Consider the following 20,908-nt stretch of genomic DNA (forward strand, 5'->3'; position numbering starts at 1 on the left):
TAGTTTCCAAATGTTGCCATAAAAATGTACCACAAACTGGGTGGCTTAACACAACAGAAATTTATTCTCCCACAGTGTTAGAGGCTAGAATTCCAAAATCAAGGTGTTGGTAGGACCATCCTCTCTGAAGGCTCTAGGGGAGAATCTGCTCCATGCCCTTCTCTTAGCTTCTGCTGTTGCTGGCAATCCTTGGCGTTCTGTGGCTTGTAGACACATCACTCCAATCTCTACCTCCAGTATCACATGGCAGGTTCTCTGTGTGTCTGTCTCTGTGTCTCTTTTCTTATAAGGACACAGTCATGTTGGATTAAGGGTCCACCCTACTCCAGTATGACCTCATCTTAACTAATTCCTTTTCGTTTATAATTCTTTTCATTTCTATAAAGTTGGTAGTGATATCCCTTTTCATTCCAGATTTCAGCAGTTTGAGTCTTCTCTCTTTTTCTTGGTCATTCTAGCTAAAGCTTTATCGATTTTGTTGATCTTTCAAAGAAACAACTTTTGGGGCTTCCCTGGTGGTGCAGTGGTTGAGAATCTGCCTGCCAGTGCAGGGGACTCAGGTTCGAGCCCTGGTCTGGGAAGATCCCACATGCCGCGGAGCAACTGGGCCCGTGAGCCACAGCTACTGAGCCTGCGCATCTGGAGCCTGTGCTCCGCAACGGGAGAGGCCCGTGCACTGTGATGAAGAGTGGCCCCCCCTTGCCGCGACTAGAGAAAGCCCTCGCACAGAAACGAAGACCCAACACAGCCAAAAATAAATAAATAAATTTATAAAAAAAAAAATAAGAAACAACTTTTGGTTTTATTGATTTTCAGATGTGTTTGGTTCAGTGTTTGATATAAGAAAGGGAAATGTATGATCCATTTTTGAAAGAGTTCCGTAAAAAAATAACTAGTATTTTTAATTTATTATTTTTCTAAGTAAATTTCAGTTATCTGAAAAGCAAACCTAAACAGAACAGCTGACAATAACTGGCAGATGGATTCACTATGAATAGTAGGTTTTTATTCCCATATTCTGTCTGTCTCTCTCTCTCTCCCCATCCCACTTCCCTGTTCATAAGTTGGATAAGAGTTTTTAAAAACTCAATTAAAATTGTAAATCTTATAAGAAATCAAGGAAAAGGTTGAACCTTATAGACCCTCAGAAGACAGCAATGGTAACCCACAATCCTCTCACACTGAGAGAAGTCTCAGTCCCTAAACACGGGGCAGGGATGAAGCCTGGCTGTGAGGCATCCCCCGTGCATGCCCCAGACCATGCACACGCCCTCCGATGATACCAGAACTAAAACCCAGCTCCCTCTGACGTTCCCTATGCCTTCCTTCAGAACATTCTCAATCAACAAACATTTACCGAGACTTGTGGGAAGGACCTATAATGATGTTGTCCTTACTGCTTCCCTTTGAGGAAAAAAAAAAGAATATGAATGGGATAAACATGCGTGCAAAGACAGAGAACGAGAGGAAATGGCGAGCTTCAGGCTGGACGGTGCAGTTCTTACCTGAGATCCGAGAGGGCCTGAATCTTCTGAACCTTGATGTCTGAGTCCAGCACATTCAGCAGCACCGCCAGCTGCCTCACAAGGGTGTCCTTCTGCTGTTCCGTCAGCTGCCCAACGCCAACCTGCAGGATCAGCTCCACCAGGCCGCTCTTCTTCGGGTCTGGGGAAATGAGAAGACATGGGCTTTCCATCTGGAAACCCCAGGCTTGATAATAGGAGGAGCAAGGCCTGTGTAATAGTTAAAGAGCTTTAAATGACCCCTGTGTAATTTCTACGCTTAGGTTCTAGGCCTCAGGTCAATTCTTCCAAGTACCACGGGGGCCACTATCCGAGAGTACTTCTTCCTTCTTTTACATCAGCGTGCTGTCTATTCATTTTTCTCCAGATGATAAGGAGGTGTGACTAATCTGCCTCTGGGCTCACGTGAAATTCTGGGACCTCACACACCTCCTCGGGCCTGGTAAGAGAACTATGTCTCCGAGCGCTGCGGGCCCGGCCCAGTTTATGCCGGGGGTCGGTGTGGCCACCTTGCTGAAGCTGCCCTCTCCGCGCTCCCAGGAATGAAGGTCTCGTGTCCACCTCACATTAGGTCTTTGTCTTCTGGCAGGAAAACCAAAGTGACCAGGGGGTCCTGCTGCCAGACCCAATTCTCCCTAATGAGTTAGGAGGCTGGATCTGTTTGGGGATAGATAACCACAGGCAGAGGAAACCTCCAAGTGGGCCCAGCTTCCCACACCGGGTTCCACTGTCACCTGCAAGGAGCCCCAAAGGCTGACCTCTCCCCCCCGACCCCGCTCACGGACCAGCCCCACAAACCCAGGCCTGGAAGCCTGTGAGCGCACCTGGCCGCACTTCCACAGTGGCAGTGTCCATGTCCGAGGAGCCCTGACTGTCAGTGACTCGCAGGTGGAAAGTGTAGACCCCCTCCACCAGGTTGGTGAGCTGCAGGGCCGTGCTGTGGTCAGAGCCATCCATGACATCCTGAGAAATAACCCAGTTCATGATTCAATAGTCAGCTCCCAACCTGGGCCTCTGTTGACCCCAAACCTCGGGGTCCCGTCTTTGTCACACATGCATGATTCTAAGGGGCAGGGTGAACAGGAAGCAAGGTGGTGGGTTAGTGAAGGTCCGGGCAATCCTCAGCGTCTCTCCCACTTTTAAAGCACCAGGAGGCACAATCCTCAGACAGGACTTTGTGAGCTGAGCTGCTTCCCAAGGGCTCTCTAGGAATTACCAAATTCCACCTTACAGAGGGGGAAACCACCGAAATTAGGGCAGAGACCTGGAGGGTAAAGCACTCTCTTTGAAGAGCTTTTTGGGTCTTATTTTTAAAGATAGTTTTACAATGATCTCATCTCGGGTTTCCTCATGGTGTATCAGGTTCACCTTCTCAAATGACCCAAGAGGCTGAGTAGTAACATCTCTGCTCAAAGAATTCGAGAAGAATCTCCCAGACCCTCTCTCTGAACTTGCTAACAGAAGAGGGTGGTAACAAGGGCTCTGATCAGACAGCTGTTATAATTACACTTAGAGGCTAACCCACCATCTGGCTGAACAGTATTCATTCCAGAGTTACTTTAGAAATTATAAAGCATTTTCAGTTCTTTTCCTGGGACCACTCCTTCAGTACATCTCCAAGAGTAAATTTGCATCTCTCAAGTCCTTAGCAACTGGAGGAATGAAGATGTACCTAAATTTACAGCCTAAGAGGCAGAGTGATCTAATGGGGAAAAAGGCCTGCCAGGAGCTAAAAACCTAGGTCTATCTGGTTTGACTAAGGATGAGTTAGTTGACCTTGGCCAAGTCTCTTTCCATCCCTGCATCTCATTCTCTGTACTTAGGAAATGGGAATAGCAATCCTCGATCTATTGACCTATCTGGTACAATGTTGAGGAAAAGGAAAGAATCCATTTGGACCAAAATAGGAACAATGGGGAAGCTAAGGAGCAGAATGAGTCCCATGAGAAGACATGGTTTCAAAGTCCCTCCAGGCTATGGTTTCTGACCCTACGCAAAGTCTGGGCAAGGAAAAAGTCGGAAGGGACTTCAGATTTGTTTAAACTGAACAGCAGCCTGCTGCCTCCAGCCCTCAGAAGAAACCTAGAAGCATAAACACCTTAGTGGGGACCATGGAAAGGGAGATGAGGTCATAACAGAGACCTATAGAGTTAACTGTGTTCCCTCATCTGCTGAAGCCCTAATCCCCCAGTGTGGCTCTATTTGAGATAAGGTCTATTAAGAGGTAATTAAGGTTAAATGAGGTCATCGGGTGGAATCCTGATCCCATAGGATTAGTGTCCTTATAAGAAGAAACACCCAAGAGCCCTCTCTCTCCCCCTCCCCTCCCCTCTCTCCTCTCTCTCTCCTGCCACACCCAACCCCCACCCCACCCCTGTGAGGACACAGCAAGAAGGCAGCTGTCTGAGAACCAGGAAGAGAGCTCTCATCTGGAACCAAACTGGCTAGCACCTTGATCTTGGACTTCGCAGCCTCCAGAACTGGAAGAACACAAATATCTGTTGTTTAAGTCACCCCGTCTATGCTATTTTGTTATGCAGCCCTAGCAAACTAATACAGACGTAATGATTCGTGGTCCAGGGGCAATTCTCTTCAAGTACTCACTCCAGCTGCTGGACTCTGGCCATCCCGGATCCACAGATAGGACACAATTCCTTGGTCATCAGTAGACCTTGAACCATCCAAAGTAATGGAGTTATTGGGAAGCACAAGAACATGTCTGCCACCAGCCTGGGCTCTGGGAGGACTATTATTTTCTAAGTCAAATATAGCAAAAATGAAAGCAAAGAAATTGATTTAAAACACTTGTGATAGAAGTGTATCACGAACTATCCACGACTATTCCATCTTGCAGACATGTAGATTTAAAATATCCAAAAAGCATCACTTCCTGCCCCAAATACCCATTAGATAACATACAGACTTTCTTAAAGTTCTTTTTGCACTTAGCTAGTTGTAATTCGGCAGCCTATACGCTGGACAGTTTTCTATTATCATTACAGTTTTTTCTCTTTTTAAAAAAGAGAAATCATGCTCTTACTTATGTCTGGGGTCTGGAAAATGAAAATATTTTGGTTTAAAATATGCGATGGATTATTTTGTACTGGTCCACACTATCTGGCCACAGAAATATTTTTGTTTCTAACAGTACCAAATCTTGCTTGTCTAAGTAAATTGAAGAGGGACGATTCAGGGCAGTGGGGAGAATCTGGCACTGAGGAGGCTTAATTCCATTGTCCATACAGGGAAAGGCTAGAAAGAATAGAAATAGACTGGCAGTAAATTGAGTAAGCCCCAAAATCCTTCTATAAAAAACAATATCTAGACCCTATCGAGTTTCAAAACTGGAACTTAAGACAACCACCCCCTTTTATGCACATGTCCCCATACTTTCTCTACTATTATATATGGCTGAAAACTTCCATAATAAAACGTTTGAAAAAAACTCAAATCGATGTCACTGTGCTGATAAAATTGTTTCATCCTTTCCCAACTGCCCAGCAAATAAAGTCCAAACTCCTCAGCATGACACTTGATACATACAATACCTCAAGGCTGAGCTTCTGCCTTTGTCTCAGCCACCCTCCCCAATGAACTGACACTCTTGCTGGTCCATAATACTGGTGAATGGATTTTACCATCCAGCCATGCTCTTTTACACCTCTGATCTTCAATACATCATAATCATTTATTCATTCACTGAAGTAACCAACATCTTTGATTTGCCATGAGTCTAGCACTGTGCCACGTGGAAGAGACAGAAATATCTGAAACAAAGGTCTTCAACCAGATCATGGTCAAATGGAAAAGAAAAAAGAGACAAGTACATAAAGCAGGATGTCATAGATTGGACCACACATTTCATATTAAGAAACAACACGGAATTTGAAACCATCTCTGCTCTTAGATTTCCAAGGAAGAGGGAAAACAAAGCATCATGTGGTCACTAGGACATGGGGCTTTAGTTGCCAGTAGTCGCAGAAGGAGAATGAAGCTATTAGGACACACACTCCACAAACAAAAGGAAATGCTGTGCACGTGGACGGAAGAAGAGTGACCTTTGTTTGGCCAAGCAGAGTTCGGTATCTGCTATAGCCAATAAGCAAACACTAACGTTTCTGGATAACCATGGCCTGGCTTAGGGTCTGTGAGACTGAAAAGCAGAAGGGGCCCAACCTCCTCCACTGGCAGATCCACCTGCCCTCTGCCTTGACTCACCCTTCCTCACGGTAACGCTGAGGGTGGTCGTGCTGCTTAGTCCCTGCTGGTCTTTCACCGCTAAACGGAAGTGGTAGGTACCCACCTGAAGACCGCTTACTGTGGCTATAGCTTTGTCGATGTTTTCCATCTCCACTGCGCTGGGGCCTCTGTGAAACAGGACAGTCATTAACAAAAGGCAGGGGGCATGGGATTCTGACGACAGCAGGTATGTTGCTTGTGTCTTTATAAATGCTTCTTTTCACAGCAATAATATATACCATCTAGAGAATTCTAAGATAATTTTGTATTCATTTAGATTCTCTAGTTCTATGTAAGAGTCACAAGTTAAAGCCTATTTCAGACAGAGGCTGCTGGATTCCTGGGAAGAGGATTTTGGAGTCTTCTGTTTTTTTAAATTGAACTGTCAGTGAAATGATCAGAATGGAGCCTTATAAACGATTCCTGTTTCTCCTTTGAATAAAATCAGCTGAAATCCTCAGTTATCTTTCGAGAGAGTGTGGAGGAGGAGAGAGCAAGCCAGGTAATTGATCTCCTGGCTCAAGAGGAATTATTCAATACAGCGGAGTCGTGAAGATCGTGGGCTTTGTAGTCAGGAAGACCCAGGATTGAGCCTCAGCTCTTGCTCTTACCATCTGGGCAACCAGAGACCCTGGGACTGACTCATGTCTGCAAGCCTCAGTTTCTTCATCTTTAAAATGGGAATAATATTATCACTTACCTCTTAAGAAATGACCTAGGATTCCATGAGATTAAGCATGTACAGCACAGAAAATGCTGGAGGATAAAGGAATCCCCTTGAACTCTGCACTTCTGTTGTCTACAGTCACTGCACGTGGTTTGAGTGAGTGCAGACTGGGGGGCCTCGTGAGGACCCCACCCAGGTTCCCCTGCACCACTTCTGTCATGAAGCTCACCTCACACCAAGACCGCCCTGTCCACCTGCCCCAGCTCCACCTCTCTCCACTGTCAAGGAATGTCCATCTTGTCCATCCACACCTGATACAGAATCCAATCAATAGTTCCCTGGCCACTTCTAGAAATGTGCTTGAATACTGACTCCTCAACACGCTCAAGCTGAGTGTTTAATGTAGACAGAGCAGGGGTAATATTAGCTCTCATCCAGGGGGTGAACCCAGCACTCAGTGATGAGATGCGCTGACTACCTGACATGCTCCCAGTGGTAGAAAACAATGCCGTGGTCATCACTGCTTCTGCTCCCATCCAGGGTGGTGCTTTCCACCGGGAAGACCAGCTCCTGATCCGGGCCGGCGACAGCCATCGGAGGCCTGTTGTCTTCTAGAATTATAGAAACGGTGTGAAGAAATATTATCTCTTTGCATTAAGTCTGCCATCCCCTGATTTCTTTATTTAAGCAAATTACTCATATTCAGCTCAGGCAGCTACTAGAGCATGCCCTGTCCTTTGGGAATCCTGGGGTGAAACACTGCAGTCTCCTAGCTGACCCAGGAGTTAAACATTCTAAGTTTGAGATGGGGGTTACAGGCAGCAAGAAATACTGTTCCCTAATATGTATGTCTTTGGTTTCTTTAAAATACCTTAAAAGTCATGGAGTGGAACTGTAGTTAATTCCCCAATGTCTGGCCACAAGCCATCTCAGTATCAAGCCACACATAACTACCAGCCTCCTCAAGAATGCCCTAGAGCTTTGCAGCAGAGTGGGGCACGGCATCAGAGCCCAAAGTGACTCTGGAGATAGCTCTCATTTTGTCCTTCATGCCATGGTTTGGAGACACAGCCGGGACATAATTCAGAACCACAAAAGCAAATTGCCTTGATATTAAGATTCAGCTCTGCAGCCCTGATTTCTTGATAGTTCAAAGATTTAGAGAATTTGTACCAAATTTGGCTGGTCTGAAGCCCAGAAGCCCAGATGTCATTTCTGTTTTAATCTCTGGGGCTAAATCCCTTTCCCATCTCACCTACCAGGCTGGACAATCACAGTGACCACAGCTGTGGATTGCTGCCTTGAAGAATCTGTTACCATCAGCTGAAATGTGTAATTTCCTTCCTTCATTGCAGACAAATGAAGGTACGGTGTCTCTACTCCCTAAGTAACAGCAAATACAAAAATGAAAAAGAAAAAATAATATTAAAGAAGCACAAGTAATTAGCATGACATAATGAAAAACTAGTGATTTTACTAAATGAGGAGATCCTGCTTTAAAAAAAAATGTGCGTGTCCCAGGAAAATGGGATCTGAAGTCCATTGTATATCCTCAGATGCTATTGAAAGAATATAAATTAATATGGCCTTTTTGGAAGCCAATCTGGCAGCATCCATTCAAATGTTAAAAGAACATGCTCTTCAACCCAGCATTTCTACTGAGTATCTACACTAGAGAAACGCCCACGTGTGTAATTACGGAGACTCGCCCATAGGTGCTGACTGAGGCGTTGCCTATGACACCAAAAAACATGGAAACAATCTAAACAATCATCAACAGGGGAATGGCCAAACCCACCACAATACACTGTGGGATGCTAGTTGAAAAAAAAGAAGTTTAAAAGAATAAAGTAGATTTATAAAGAATAAAGTGGAAAGATGTCAAAGACATATTACGAAGCAAAAATAGAAAGCTGTGAAACAACGGATACAGCATGATAGATATTTGCTACATGCACATACACATGTATGCAAACACATAGAGGAGATTCAGTATGCACACACATTAAACTCATAAAAGTAATTATCTTGAGTAAAGGGACTTGGAAGAGGTCAAGGTGTATTTTCACTTTATCAGAATTTGAGTTTGTTTGTTTTTTTGTGGGGTTTTTTTTGTTTTTTGTTTTTTGTGGGGTTTTTTTGCGGTACGTGGGCCTCTCACTGTTGTGGCCTCCCCCGCTGCAGAGCACAGGCTCCCCATGCGCAGGCCCAGCAGCCATGGCTCACGGGCCCAGCCGCTCCGCAGCACATGGGATCCTCCAGGACCGGGGCACGAACCCACGTCCCCTGCATCGGCAGGCGGACTCTCAACCACTGTGCCACCAGGGAGGCCCTGTTTGTTTGTTTTTAACCACAGGAAGTAATTAACGTATTACTTTTATAATCAAAAATAAATTTTGTGGGCTTCCTTGGTGGCGCAATGGTTAAGAATCCGCCTGCCAATGCAGGGGACAGGGGTTCGAGCCCTGGTCTGGGAAGATCCCACATGCCACGGAGCAACTAAGCCCGTGAGCCACAACTACTGAGCCTGTGCTCTAGATCCCGTGAGCTACAACTACTGAGCCCATGTACCACAACTACTGAAGCCCGCATGCCTAGAGTCGGTGCTCTGCAACAAGAGAAGCCACCGCAATGAGAAGCCCATGCACCGCAACGAAGAGTAGCCCCCGCTCGCCGCAACTAGAGAAAGCCTGCGTGCAGCAACAAAGACCCAGTGCAGCCAAAAATAAATAAATAAATTTAATTTAATAATAATAAAAATATATATATATATATTTTTTGACGGTACATGGGCCTCTCACTGTCGCAGCCTCTTCCGTTGCAGAGCACAGGCTCCGATGCGCAGGCTCAGCGGCCATGGCTCACGGGCCCAGCCACTCCGTGGCATGTGGGATCTTCCTGGACCGGGGCACGAACCCGTGCCCCCTGCATTGGCAGGCGGACTCTCAACCACTGCGCCACCAGGGAAGCCCTAAATAAATAAATTTTTCTCCATTTATTGTTATCTTTTGAATTGAATTTTTTGCATGTATTTCTTTTTTCTTTCTTTCTTTTTTTTTTTTTTTTTGGTGGTATGCAGACCTCTCACTCTTGTGGCCTCTCCCGTTGTGGATCACAGGCTCCAGATGTGTAGGCTCAGCGGCCACGGCTCACGGGCCCAGCCACTCCGTGGCATGTGGGATCTTCCCGGACCGAGGCACGAACCCGTGTCCCCCTGCATCGGCAGGCGTACTCTCAACCACTGCGCCACCAAGGAAGCCCTGCATGTATTTCTTTTCTAAAAATGTTTGCTGAAGTATAGTTGATTTAAAATGTTTCAGGTGTAGAGCAAAGTGATTAAGTTATATATATATGTGTATATATATATATATATTCTTTTTCAGATTCTTTTCCATTATAGGTTATTACAAGATATTGAATATAGTTCCCTGTGCTATACAGTAAGTCCTTGCTGTAAATATAAATTTTTTAAATGCTAGGACAACAAAACTTTTCAATAAGGCATTTTTTCAATTGAGTATATAGTAGCTAGCTACTTATTGCCTACAGGTTAATACCCTTTCATTTTGTTGCTGCTGTGTTGTTGGTAATATTTCCAGTTATTGCCTATGTTTGAAGTTCATGGCATCCTGAAAAGGATTTTTAACTTTAAGTCCTATTATAATTTATTTATTTTCACAGATCACAAGATTGTCTAAAGATAAATGTATCTGTTTTATTTATTTATTTATTTATTTTGGGCTGCGTTGGGTCTTCATTGCTGCGCGCAGGCTTTCTCTAGTTGTGGTGAGTGGGGGCTACTCTTTGTTGCCGTGCACAGGTTTCTCATTGAGGTAGCTTCTCTTGTTGTGGAGCAGGGGCTCTAGGCGTGCAGGCTTCAGTTGTTGTGGCTCGCGGGCTCTAGAGCACAGGCTCAGTAGTTGTGGCTCATGGGCTTAGTTGCTCCGCGGCATGTGGGATCTTCCCGGACCAGGGCTCGAACCCGTGTCCCCTGCATTGGCAGGCAGATTCTTAACCACTGTGTCACCTGGGAAATCCCTCTGTGTGTGTGTGTTTCAGAGTTTTAGTGGAAAAATGGGAAAAAAATGGATAGAAAATCAAGTGTGTTATCACAAGGGGAACTTCTGAAATTTGAAATGCATTATTATAAGAACTTAAAAAAAGGGCTTTTCCCTACTATGACTCAGTAGAGCAAAGTACTTTTTTTCTGAAGAGCTCTATAAAGTATAATTTCCTAGTAATATGTGCCTCAAAATTAATATGGTTACATGAATGCTTATGCACACAATAAAAAGGAATCTTGCGGCAAATGAGAAGTGAGCAGACTAGTTCCCTGAGAGCCCTCAAAGCAGCCATATGACTCAGGTAGCTGCACAGGCTTCACTGACCTTCAGTGACCTCCCCAGCGCAAAGCATAGCCTCTGCAGCTTGCCTTGGCGATTTTTAGACTAGTGTAAGAGAGGCTGGTTTAAGAGCTGATCTTTGCGATTGCCCCAATTCATAAAAAGCGTCACCCCTTTCGACATCTTATCAGTCAATCACAAGGCAGTGACATTGTTACTGTGGATAAGCTAAGAGTGTCTGCAGCAGATGGGCAGGTGTTCAGAGCAGCGAGGCTAGGTCTGCAGCCCAGCACTAGTGACTTCCTTTGGATATATGTTCATTAGACTTGGATGTACTGGGGCATTAGCTCTGGGCACATACTTCCCAGTAATTAGGGAAAGAAAATTTGGAATATTTTTTAACTGAGAAAATACAAAATACCCATCTTCCTGTTTGTATCCAAACTCCACCAAATGCTAATTCTTAACCTAACAGAAGCAAACAGAGCATTTGCCACAACTCTTAGGTAGAGATGAACTCTATACCAAGTGCTCTCCAAGGGTATCTAGAGGACTCATGGCTCTTTCAAGACCCATTTATCCAACCAGTCATTTTTAATTCATCATAATCACAAAGCACTTTCCAGAAATATCAAAAAGTAAAGTAGGTCAGTTTTCATGGAATGTCTGACTTCACCATAAACACTAATGAGAAATTTGTCTTGGACTGGTGAGATGGAGTTTGAAGGAGAAGAGGAAGGTGGTAATGTAAGGTACTATCTTTCTTCCATTAAACTCTTAAATAATAACATAACTTCAAAAATACCAAGCTTGGCTTCCCTGGTGGCGCAGTGGTTGAGAATCTGCCTGCCGATGCAGAGGACACGGGTTCGTGCCCTGGTCCGGGAAGATGCCACATGCCGCGGAGCGGCTGGGCTCGTGAGCCATGGCCTCTGAGCCTGCACGTCCAGAGCCTGTGCTCCGCAACGGGAGAGGCCACAACAGTGAGAGGCCCGCGTACCGCAAAAAAAAAAAAACAAAAAAAAACAAGCTGGCCATCACCAGAAGTAGAATAAGCAAACAGCTCACACATACTCACGCATACAAATACAGCAATGTTTCAAGGTTATTATGACTTTAGACAGATATATTCGCAATCTGAACAAATCAAAAGGTAAATACAAAAAGATCTTAACAAGAGCCCACTGGATCCAGAAAAGGTAACATGCAGTTTCTAAAAATAGGAGAAACAAAATAAAAAGGAATTTTCTGATAATGAGGTTTAGATTATTCCTAAGGTTTATCCTAATACTAAAATAATATTTCTGTAGCAAATGTTAGGTCAGACTTTTCCTAAACTAACCTCAAGGTCAAGTTGTCTGTATAGGAGCTGCTTAGTTGCTATCCTGGGCTTATATAGAGTGGGTGAAGGAAAGTGACATAAATTTGGAAGATTTGTGAGTTTAGCTGTTCTTCTATTAGTTGTAATATATCAGACAACTTTATAAAACATTTTCTGAATTTAGCTGCCCCCTGTACCAATATTTTAGATAGATAGATAGATGGATGGACGGACGGACAGATGAACACACAGATAGACAAATAAAAGTCTGAAGGCAGGATGGAGAACTCACCTGCATGGCCACCTCTTTGCTCTCACTCCCGGGCCCCAGGGACCACTCATAGAGGACAATCTGGTGATCATCACTGCTCTGGTTTCCATTCAAAGTGATGGAGTTTTGGGGCAAAGTTATGGTCTGATTTGGTCCCGCATTGGCAACTGGTGGATGGTCCACAACACTGTTGACTATCAGGGCTGCTGTTGTGGAGCTAATGGCTCCATCTGAGTCTGTAACAGTCAGTCTGTGAAAAGGAGAGGAAGCTATTACACTGCACGAATATGCCAAATCTCAAGGCAAGTGGTCAATTTAGTCTGCTTATGGTACATTTCTCAGAACGACTGAGAGTAGGTGTAAATAGAAATTTGAGGATGAAGCTGAGGAAAGAACAGAGACCTGAGGCTATATTTTTCCTTTGTTTCTGTTGATGTACTTTATTTTTAGCTAGTAATATATTCACACGATAGAGTTTTATTTTGTCTGGGTTTCTCATTATTCTCTGAGGTGCTGGATGAAGAGACCATCCTCAGACAACACAGAAGCCTCTCTCTACCACCTGACACTCGAAATGTATCCGCTTTAAGTCCTGCCTGCAGGCCTGAGCACGTAGAGACAGCAAATCACTCCTGAACTTTCAGCTATAAAGCTTTTTCATTTTCTCATTCTTTTCTAGAGGACTTAATATGAAGTGCTTTCAGGACACTCCTTGCAAAGCAATTTTAGGATTAAGCACTTTGAAATACAAACGATACTCTGCCTACACAAACAACACAGAGAGCTGCACTGACCCTCCTGTAGTAAACTCGTTGGTGATGTGGCAACTGGATCAGTGAAATAAGGTCACTTCATTCTTCTGGGGCCAAGATTTAGTTTGGAGCAGCAATGCATGTGTAACAGGTATAAATAGGAATATGAGAATGAAGCTCTGGAAAGAACACAGGCCTTATTTGTAGGTAAGGTACCTGTACAGGGGGCCCCCATATTCTGGGCCTCTATCCCACATACTCCATACAACCAGGGTCCAAACTCCAGTTCTCGCTCTGATGGCAAACCAAACACCTAAGGTCCTTCCTCCTCAACCAGGCTGAGTCAGGACACATTCTGGGCCCCTAAGGGAATTTCTTCCTAGTAAAATGGGGTTAGCAGTAGGCCTGCTTTGGGACTTCCCTGGCGGTCCAGTGGTTAAGACTCCGTGCTCCCAATGCAGGGGGCACAGGTTTGATCCCTGGTTGGGGAGTTAAAAAAAACAAACAAACAACAACATAAAAACAAAGTGGGCCTGTCTCCATGAGACAGGTAAAGAGTCATTAAATTAAAATTAATCAAAAGAACCTCATAAAGTGGCATTTCACTGTATATAAATTTTACCCCAATAAATAAGTGTTATAGAAAGACTTTTAAAAATAACTTTTCTGGGGCTTCCCTGGTGGCGCAGTGGTTGAGAGTCCGCCTGCCGATGCAGGGGACACGGGTTTGTGCCCCAGTCCGGGAAGATCCCACATGCCGCGGAGCGGCTGGGCCCGTGAGCCATGGTCGCTGAGGCTCCGCGTCCGGATCCTGTGCTCCGCAGCGGGAGAGGCCACAACAGTGAGAGGCCCGCGTACCGCAAAAAAAAAAAAAAAAAAAAAACTTTTCTGAAGTCCCCTTAGACTTTTATGTCATAAAGTCTCCACAAGTTTACCTTAGCAAAACCCTCAGATAAGAAGTAGACAATAATTTGGCAACATATATCAAACTCCTTAAACACATACAGGCCTCTGACCCAGAAATTTTACTTGCACTCCAAAATTTAACTATAAGAATGTTCCCCCAAACATTGAATAATGGGGCTAAATTAATTTTCTAAAATGTATCAGCATCAAACATGATGTTGCAGAATATTTAATGACATAGATATCCATAATTAATGGGAATCCAAAATCAGATCCACTCATATATGACAATTTGATATAGAAGAGATGTGGTCTTGCAGATTGAGAAAGGACAGACTAAACGGTAAACAGTAATGGGACAATAGGCTGATTATCCACGTGGGAACCAATAAAATTGGATCTAACCACGGTAGACATGCAGTCAATTCTAGAAGGATAAAATGTAAACACGAAAGACAAAATTTTTTAGTTTTAGAAGAAAATATAGAAAGTAGCTTGTAAAACATCTTATACATGTTGATCCAATTAAGAAAAGAGTTTTAAGTTTATGTGTATAGAAAAAGGACCATAAATATAAGTACTATACTCTTTTTTTTTTCTTTTATGTTATTTTCTTTATTTGCCATGTGCTCATGTTAATTTTTTTTTAACATCTTTATTGGGGTATAATTGCTTTACAATGGTGTGTTAGTTTCTGCTTTATAACAAAGTGAATCTGTTATACATATACATATGTTCCTATATCTCTTCCCTCTTGCGTCTCCCTAGTACTACACTCTTAAGGATGTTTATTCCTAGGTAGTGGAATTATGGGAGGTGTTTAATTTCCTTCTTTCTGCTTCTAGATACATTCTGTTTTTTATTTTTATAGCAAACATGCATTATTCTTATTATAAGAAGAAAATATCATTTTTTTAAACACCTGCATTGTTACTTGTCTCTCGAAACCTATATTTCTTCTGGATCAAGCTGTGGCAGCCAGTGTGGTAAACTAAACATAAATACACGACATGTTTTTATCAGTTCCCCAACCAGGGATCAAACTAGTATAAATACCTACTCAGCAAAGAATATGGCAGATAAGCATATGAAAAGATGCTCCACATCATACAGTATCAGGGAAATGCAAATTGAAACATCAACGAGATACCACTACGCACCTATACTATGGCCAAAATCTGAAACTCTGGCAACACCAAATACTGGAGAGGATGTGGAACAGGAACTCTCATTCATTACTGGTGGGAGTGCAGAATGGCGCGGCCACTTTGGAAGACAGTTTGACAATTTCTTACAAAAGTGAACATACTCTATAAGAGGTGATGACTTTCAGACAATAAGGTTGCAGCTGGAAGCTACTAGCAGATATTGTTTTGAGAATGACTGGTGGTGTCCTTAGATCCCATACAGTTCAGAAAATTCAAGTTCTCAGCAATACACAAACATGTCTGAAATCACGTCCACAATGGCCACCTAGTTTTACCTTGGATAAACAAACAAAAGCTACTCTATTTTGACTTTTAAATGCATTCTCCTCCTCAATGGCCAAACCAAATGTACAATGTATGTTTAATAAGCCACAAAACAGTCCACCAAAAAAACACAAAAAAACAAAAAAACCAAGCATACTCTTACCATACGATCATGCTTCTTGGTATTTACCCAAAGGGGCTGAAAACTTCTGTCCACACAAAAATCTGCACATGAATGTTTATGGCAGCTTTATGGACAATTGCCAAAACTTGGAAGCAAGCAAGATGTCCCTCAGTACGTGAATGAATAAATAAACTTTGGTGCATCCAGACAATGAAATATTACTCACCACTATAAAGAAATGAGCTATCAAGCCATAAAAAGACACGGAAAAATCTTAAATGCATATTACTGCATGAAAGAAGCCAATCTGAGAAGGCCACTTACTATATACTTCCAACTGTATGATACTCTGAAAGAGGCAAAACTATGAAGACAGTAAAAAGGTCAGTTGTTACCAGAGGAGGGGGAAAAGGAGAGAGATGAATAGGCAGAGCACAGAGGACTTTTAGGGCAGTGAAAATACTCTGTATGATACTACAGTGATAGATATCCGTCATGATACATTTGCCCAAACATATAGAATGTACACCAAGAATGAACCCTAAGGTAAACTATAGACTTTTGGTGGTTATGATGTGTCAATGTGGGTTAATCCTTGGTAAAAAATGAACCATTCTGGTGAGTGATGTTGATAACAGGGAGACTGAGCACGTGGGGAGCAGGGCACATATGGGAAATTTCCGTATCTTTCAATTTTATTGTAAACCTAAAACTGCTCTTAAAAAAATAAAGTTTAAAAAAAAAACCCCACACATGAGCACTGGATGCCCCATGTGGCTACTCACTCTACCCCTACAAGGCCTATAGATTCCCAGAAATCTGCTCAATAATAAAAGAAGCTTTCAGAGCTAGGTAAATTTCTTTTTTTTTATTGGGGTAAAGTACATATAACTTTACCATTTTAACCATTTGTAAGTGCACCATTCCGTGGCATTAAGTACACTCACATTACTGTATAACCATTACCACTATCCATCTCCAGAACTTTTCCATCACCCCATACATAAACTTTGTACCCATTAAACACTAACTCCCCATTTCTCCTCTACCACCACCCCACGGCAATCACTATTCTGCTTTCTATCTCTATGAATTTGACTACTCTAGGCACCTTAACTAAGTGGAATCGTACAATATTTGTCCTTTTGTGAGTGGCTTCATTCAGTTAACCAAATGTCTTCAAAGTTCATCCATGCTGTAGCATGTCTCAGTAGTTCATTTTTTTAAGGCTGAATAATATTTCTTTGTATGTACATACCTCATTTTGTTTACTCATTCATCGGTTGATGGACATTTGTGTTGTTCTATTAACATTGGAGTATGCTATAGACTGAATGTTTTCTGTTCCCCCAAAACTCATATATTGAAACCTAATCCCTAATGCGACTGGTATTTGGAGGTGGGACCTTCTGGGTGATTAGGTCACGAGGGCAGAGGCCTCCTGAATGGCATTTGTACTCTTACAAAAGAGACCTCAGAGAGCTCCCTTACCCCTTCTACCATGTGAGGACACAGTGAAAAGATGGCTGTCTATAAACCATGTGAAGAGGGCCTTCACCAGACACCAAATCTACCAGCACCTTGATCTTGGACTTCCCAGCTTCCAGAGGTATGAGAAATAAATTTCTGTCATTTAAAAGCCACCCAGTCTATGGTTATTTTTGTTATAGTAGCCTGAATGGACGAAGATAGTGTACAAGCATCTATTTGAGTCTCTGCTCTCAGTTCTTTGAGGTATATATCTAAAGTGAGATTGCAGATATGGCAATTCTATGTTTAACTTTTTGAGGAATTGCCGAGCTATTTTCCACAGCAGCTCTACCATTTTCCAACCCTACCAGCAATGCACAAGGATTCCCATTTCTCCACAGCCTCACCGACACTTGTTATTTTCCATTTTTTAAATAATAGCTATCCTAATGGAGTAAACTGCTTCTTAAGCTGAGATTTCCAATAAACCAAAACAGAAGTTTTTACAACATGTGTAAAATCTAAAGCACTTTAGAGCACCTCTGTGGACTTTTTAGTCAAAGATGAATCCAGTCAAATGCTTGAGAGTTTCTTAAGCTGGCTAGACTTCTGAGGATTCATAAATACACATGTACGGGCTCCTTCTCTGAAATCATCAGATTCTTAAAGCAGTATATGAGGTCTTAAAAATATAATAAGCTAAAGTGTGTGGGGTGCAGCTAAGCAGCACTTAGAGGAAAATTATACCTGTGAAAGATTTATGAGCTTTTAAGGAAGCTCTAATATGAACGAACCAAGATTCTACTCTAAGAAGTTAGAAGAAAAAGAACAAAGTAAATCAGAAGTAAGGAAACAGTAAAGAGCAGAAAAGAACAAATTAGAAAACAGGCAAATATAATTAAAACAGTTCTAGTTAGGGTTCCTTGAGAAGATAAAATTAACAAACCCCTTAATTAGACTTATCAAGAGAAAAAGAACACAAATCACCAATATTGGAAATGAAAAAGAGGTTATCAGTACAGAGCCTACAGACATGATAGGATAATATGAAAATACTATGAACAACTTTATGCCAAAAAATATGATAATTTAGAAGGAATGGATGAATTTCTTGAAAAATACAACTTACTAAAAACTGACACAAGAAAAAAACAGGTAACACATCATCGTTAATCAACTATACTCCAATATAAAATAAAAATAAAATAAAATAAAAAAGAAAAATTAAAAAAAAACCAGAAAATCTAAATAGGCTTACATCTATGAAAGAAATTGAATTTGTTATCAAAACTTTCCCCAAAAGAAAATTCCAGGCCCAGATGATTTTACTGGTGAATTCTATAAAACTTTCAAGGAAGAAATACCACCAGTTGTTCATAAGTATTTCAGAAAATAAAGGAGGATGGATCACTGGTCAACTTGTTTTATTAGGCCAGTATAATCCTCATATCAAAATCTTGTGACAATGCAGAGAGAGAGAGAGAAAGAGAGAAGAAGGCACAGACCAAATCTTTCATGAAGACAGACATAAAAATCCTGACAAAAATATTATCAAGTTGAATCCCATGCTACATAAAAAGAATATCACGGGGGCTTCCCTGGTGGCGCAGTGGTTGAGAGTCCGCCTGCCGATGCAAGGGACACGGGTTCGTGCCCCGGTCCGGAAAGATCCCACATGCCGTGGAGCGGCTGGGCCCGTGAGCCATGGCCACTGAGCCTGCGCGTCCAGAGCCTGTGCTCCACAACGGGAGAGGCCACAACAGTGAGAGGCCCGCGTACCGCAAACAAACAAACAAACAAAAAGAATATCATGATCAAATAGGGTTTATCCCATGAATGCAAGGATGATTTAACATTCAAAAATCTCACACAGTACATAAAAATAACTGAAAACAGATCACAGATCTAAAAATAAAACCTAGACCTATAAAACTTAGAAAGAAAACAGGATCTTTGCAATCTTGTGATTAAACAAAGTTTACTTAGATAGAACACAAAAAGCATGAAACATAAAAGAAACAATTGATAAATTAGACAATCAAAATTTAAAACTTTTGCTCTTTAAAAGATACCATTAAGAGAACAAAATGTCATATACTGGGAAATATCCACAACACATATATAAAACAAAGAACTTGTTTCAGAACGTATAAAAATTTTACAACTAAGTAAGATGTAATTTTTAAAACAGGAAAAAGATCTGAATGGAGACTTCACAAAAGAAGTTATATGAATGGTCAGTAAACACCTAAAATATGCTTAATAGCATTAGTCAACAGGAAAATGCAAGTTAAAACTGTAATGAGATACAACCACCCATCAAATTAGATACAATTAAAAAGACTGATTACACCAAGTGTTGGTGAGGATGTGGATTCTGGAACTCTCATCCACTACAGCTGGGAATATAAAATAATACACCCACTTTGGAAAAGAGTTTGGCAATTTCTTACAATGTTAAACATAAGCTCACCGTAGAACCTAGCCTTTCCACTCTTGGGTATTTACTCCACAGAAATGAAAATACATGTCCACACAGACTTGTACACAAATGTTCATGGCAGCTTTATTTGTAATAGTTCAAAGTTGTAAACAACCCAATGTCCATACTAGATGAAAGGATAAATTGTGGTATATCCATACACTGGAATAGTGCTCAGCAACAAAAAGGAACACACTATCAATAGAGACAACACCATGAATGAATCTCAAAAATCATTTGCTGAGTGAAAGAAGCCAGGCAAAAAGGAGCACCTACTGTACAATTCCATTTATGTGAAATTCTAGGAAGTGCAAGATAATTTAAAGTGGGGGAAAGCAGGTCAGTGGTTGCCCAAGGACAGGAATAGAGAGAGGTTTGGATTGCAAAGGGGCATGAGAAAACTTTTGGGGATGATGGAAATGTTTATTATCTTGAATGTGACAATGGTCTGACAGGTGTATGCAAATGTCAAAACTCATCAAATTTTATACCTTAAATATGTTCAGTTTATTACATTTCAGTTATACCTTTAAAAGTTGTAAAAAGATAAAGAAACATGTAAATCCTATAAATCTGCCTCACTTTCACTCTAAAGAGAGAAACTTTCTTTCACGTATCTCAACACAGCAAAATAGATGCCATCCCATACTATTCCTGACAACAAAATCCAAAGGTTTCCAATAAATACACACTTGTAATTTATATTATTGATGATGGTATCAGAGTGCAAAGTGGCTGACAACCAAAACCCCAGAGGAAACCAAATCTGCCGCCTCCTGATCAAAATGAAAAGCAGCACAATGTTCTATCGGCATCTATCAGAACTAGTCAAGTTATCAGTGCTGGAAAGAGAACCCACTTGCCTGAAAGTATAGTTTCCAGGAACAAGGTTAGACAGATGTAAGACGGGGGTATCAGCTGAGGTCTTCTCCTCTTGGAAGGGCCCATTAACTTCTTCCCAGTGATAACTCACTATTTTAGTATCATCTGTACTGTCTAGAAAGATTGACAAATAAATGAAAACTAGAATTAAACACAAGAATATTAAAACATAAATTTTGTAATTTACATTATTGGGGTTTACATTTGATTTTATATGAAATTATATAATTGCACAGATTTCAATGGCCATATAGTATGTGTTAGAAGGAGGATTACTTCTTCTTTCTAAATTATCATCATGATTTTTCTTCTGGGTTTCCACCAGATTTGAGTGAGGGTGTTTCGACTCAGTTGTGAATTTAAAAAGCAAAGTGACAGACACTGCTGCTTTTTTTTTAAACTCACTTCAACTACAGCACACGATATCTTACTGATAATTCAAATAGGTATCTGAAC

At 41.8% G+C, this 20,908-nt stretch overlaps 1 protein-coding gene across 2 annotated transcripts in view; it reads right to left on the reverse strand.

Annotated features, from left to right (window-relative positions):
• The window catches only part of KIAA0319 (KIAA0319 ortholog), a 50,798-nt gene that overhangs the window by 13,033 nt on the left and 16,857 nt on the right, over nucleotides 1–20,908 (reverse strand). For both annotated transcript variants that reach the window (XM_060021567.1, XM_060021566.1), the window contains 8 exons: nucleotides 20,434–20,566; nucleotides 12,386–12,614; nucleotides 7,689–7,812; nucleotides 6,908–7,040; nucleotides 5,742–5,890; nucleotides 4,128–4,279; nucleotides 2,348–2,486; nucleotides 1,506–1,665 (listed from right to left, as the gene is read on the reverse strand). In XM_060021567.1, coding sequence (XP_059877550.1) covers nucleotides 1,506–1,665; nucleotides 2,348–2,486; nucleotides 4,128–4,279; nucleotides 5,742–5,890; nucleotides 6,908–7,040; nucleotides 7,689–7,812; nucleotides 12,386–12,614; nucleotides 20,434–20,566 — 1,219 coding nt within the window. The remainder of the gene's footprint in view (nucleotides 1–1,505; nucleotides 1,666–2,347; nucleotides 2,487–4,127; nucleotides 4,280–5,741; nucleotides 5,891–6,907; nucleotides 7,041–7,688; nucleotides 7,813–12,385; nucleotides 12,615–20,433; nucleotides 20,567–20,908) is intronic.

Source organism: Delphinus delphis, chromosome 10, assembly GCF_949987515.2.
Source record: "Delphinus delphis chromosome 10, mDelDel1.2, whole genome shotgun sequence".
Lineage (NCBI taxonomy): Eukaryota > Metazoa > Chordata > Mammalia > Artiodactyla > Delphinidae > Delphinus > Delphinus delphis.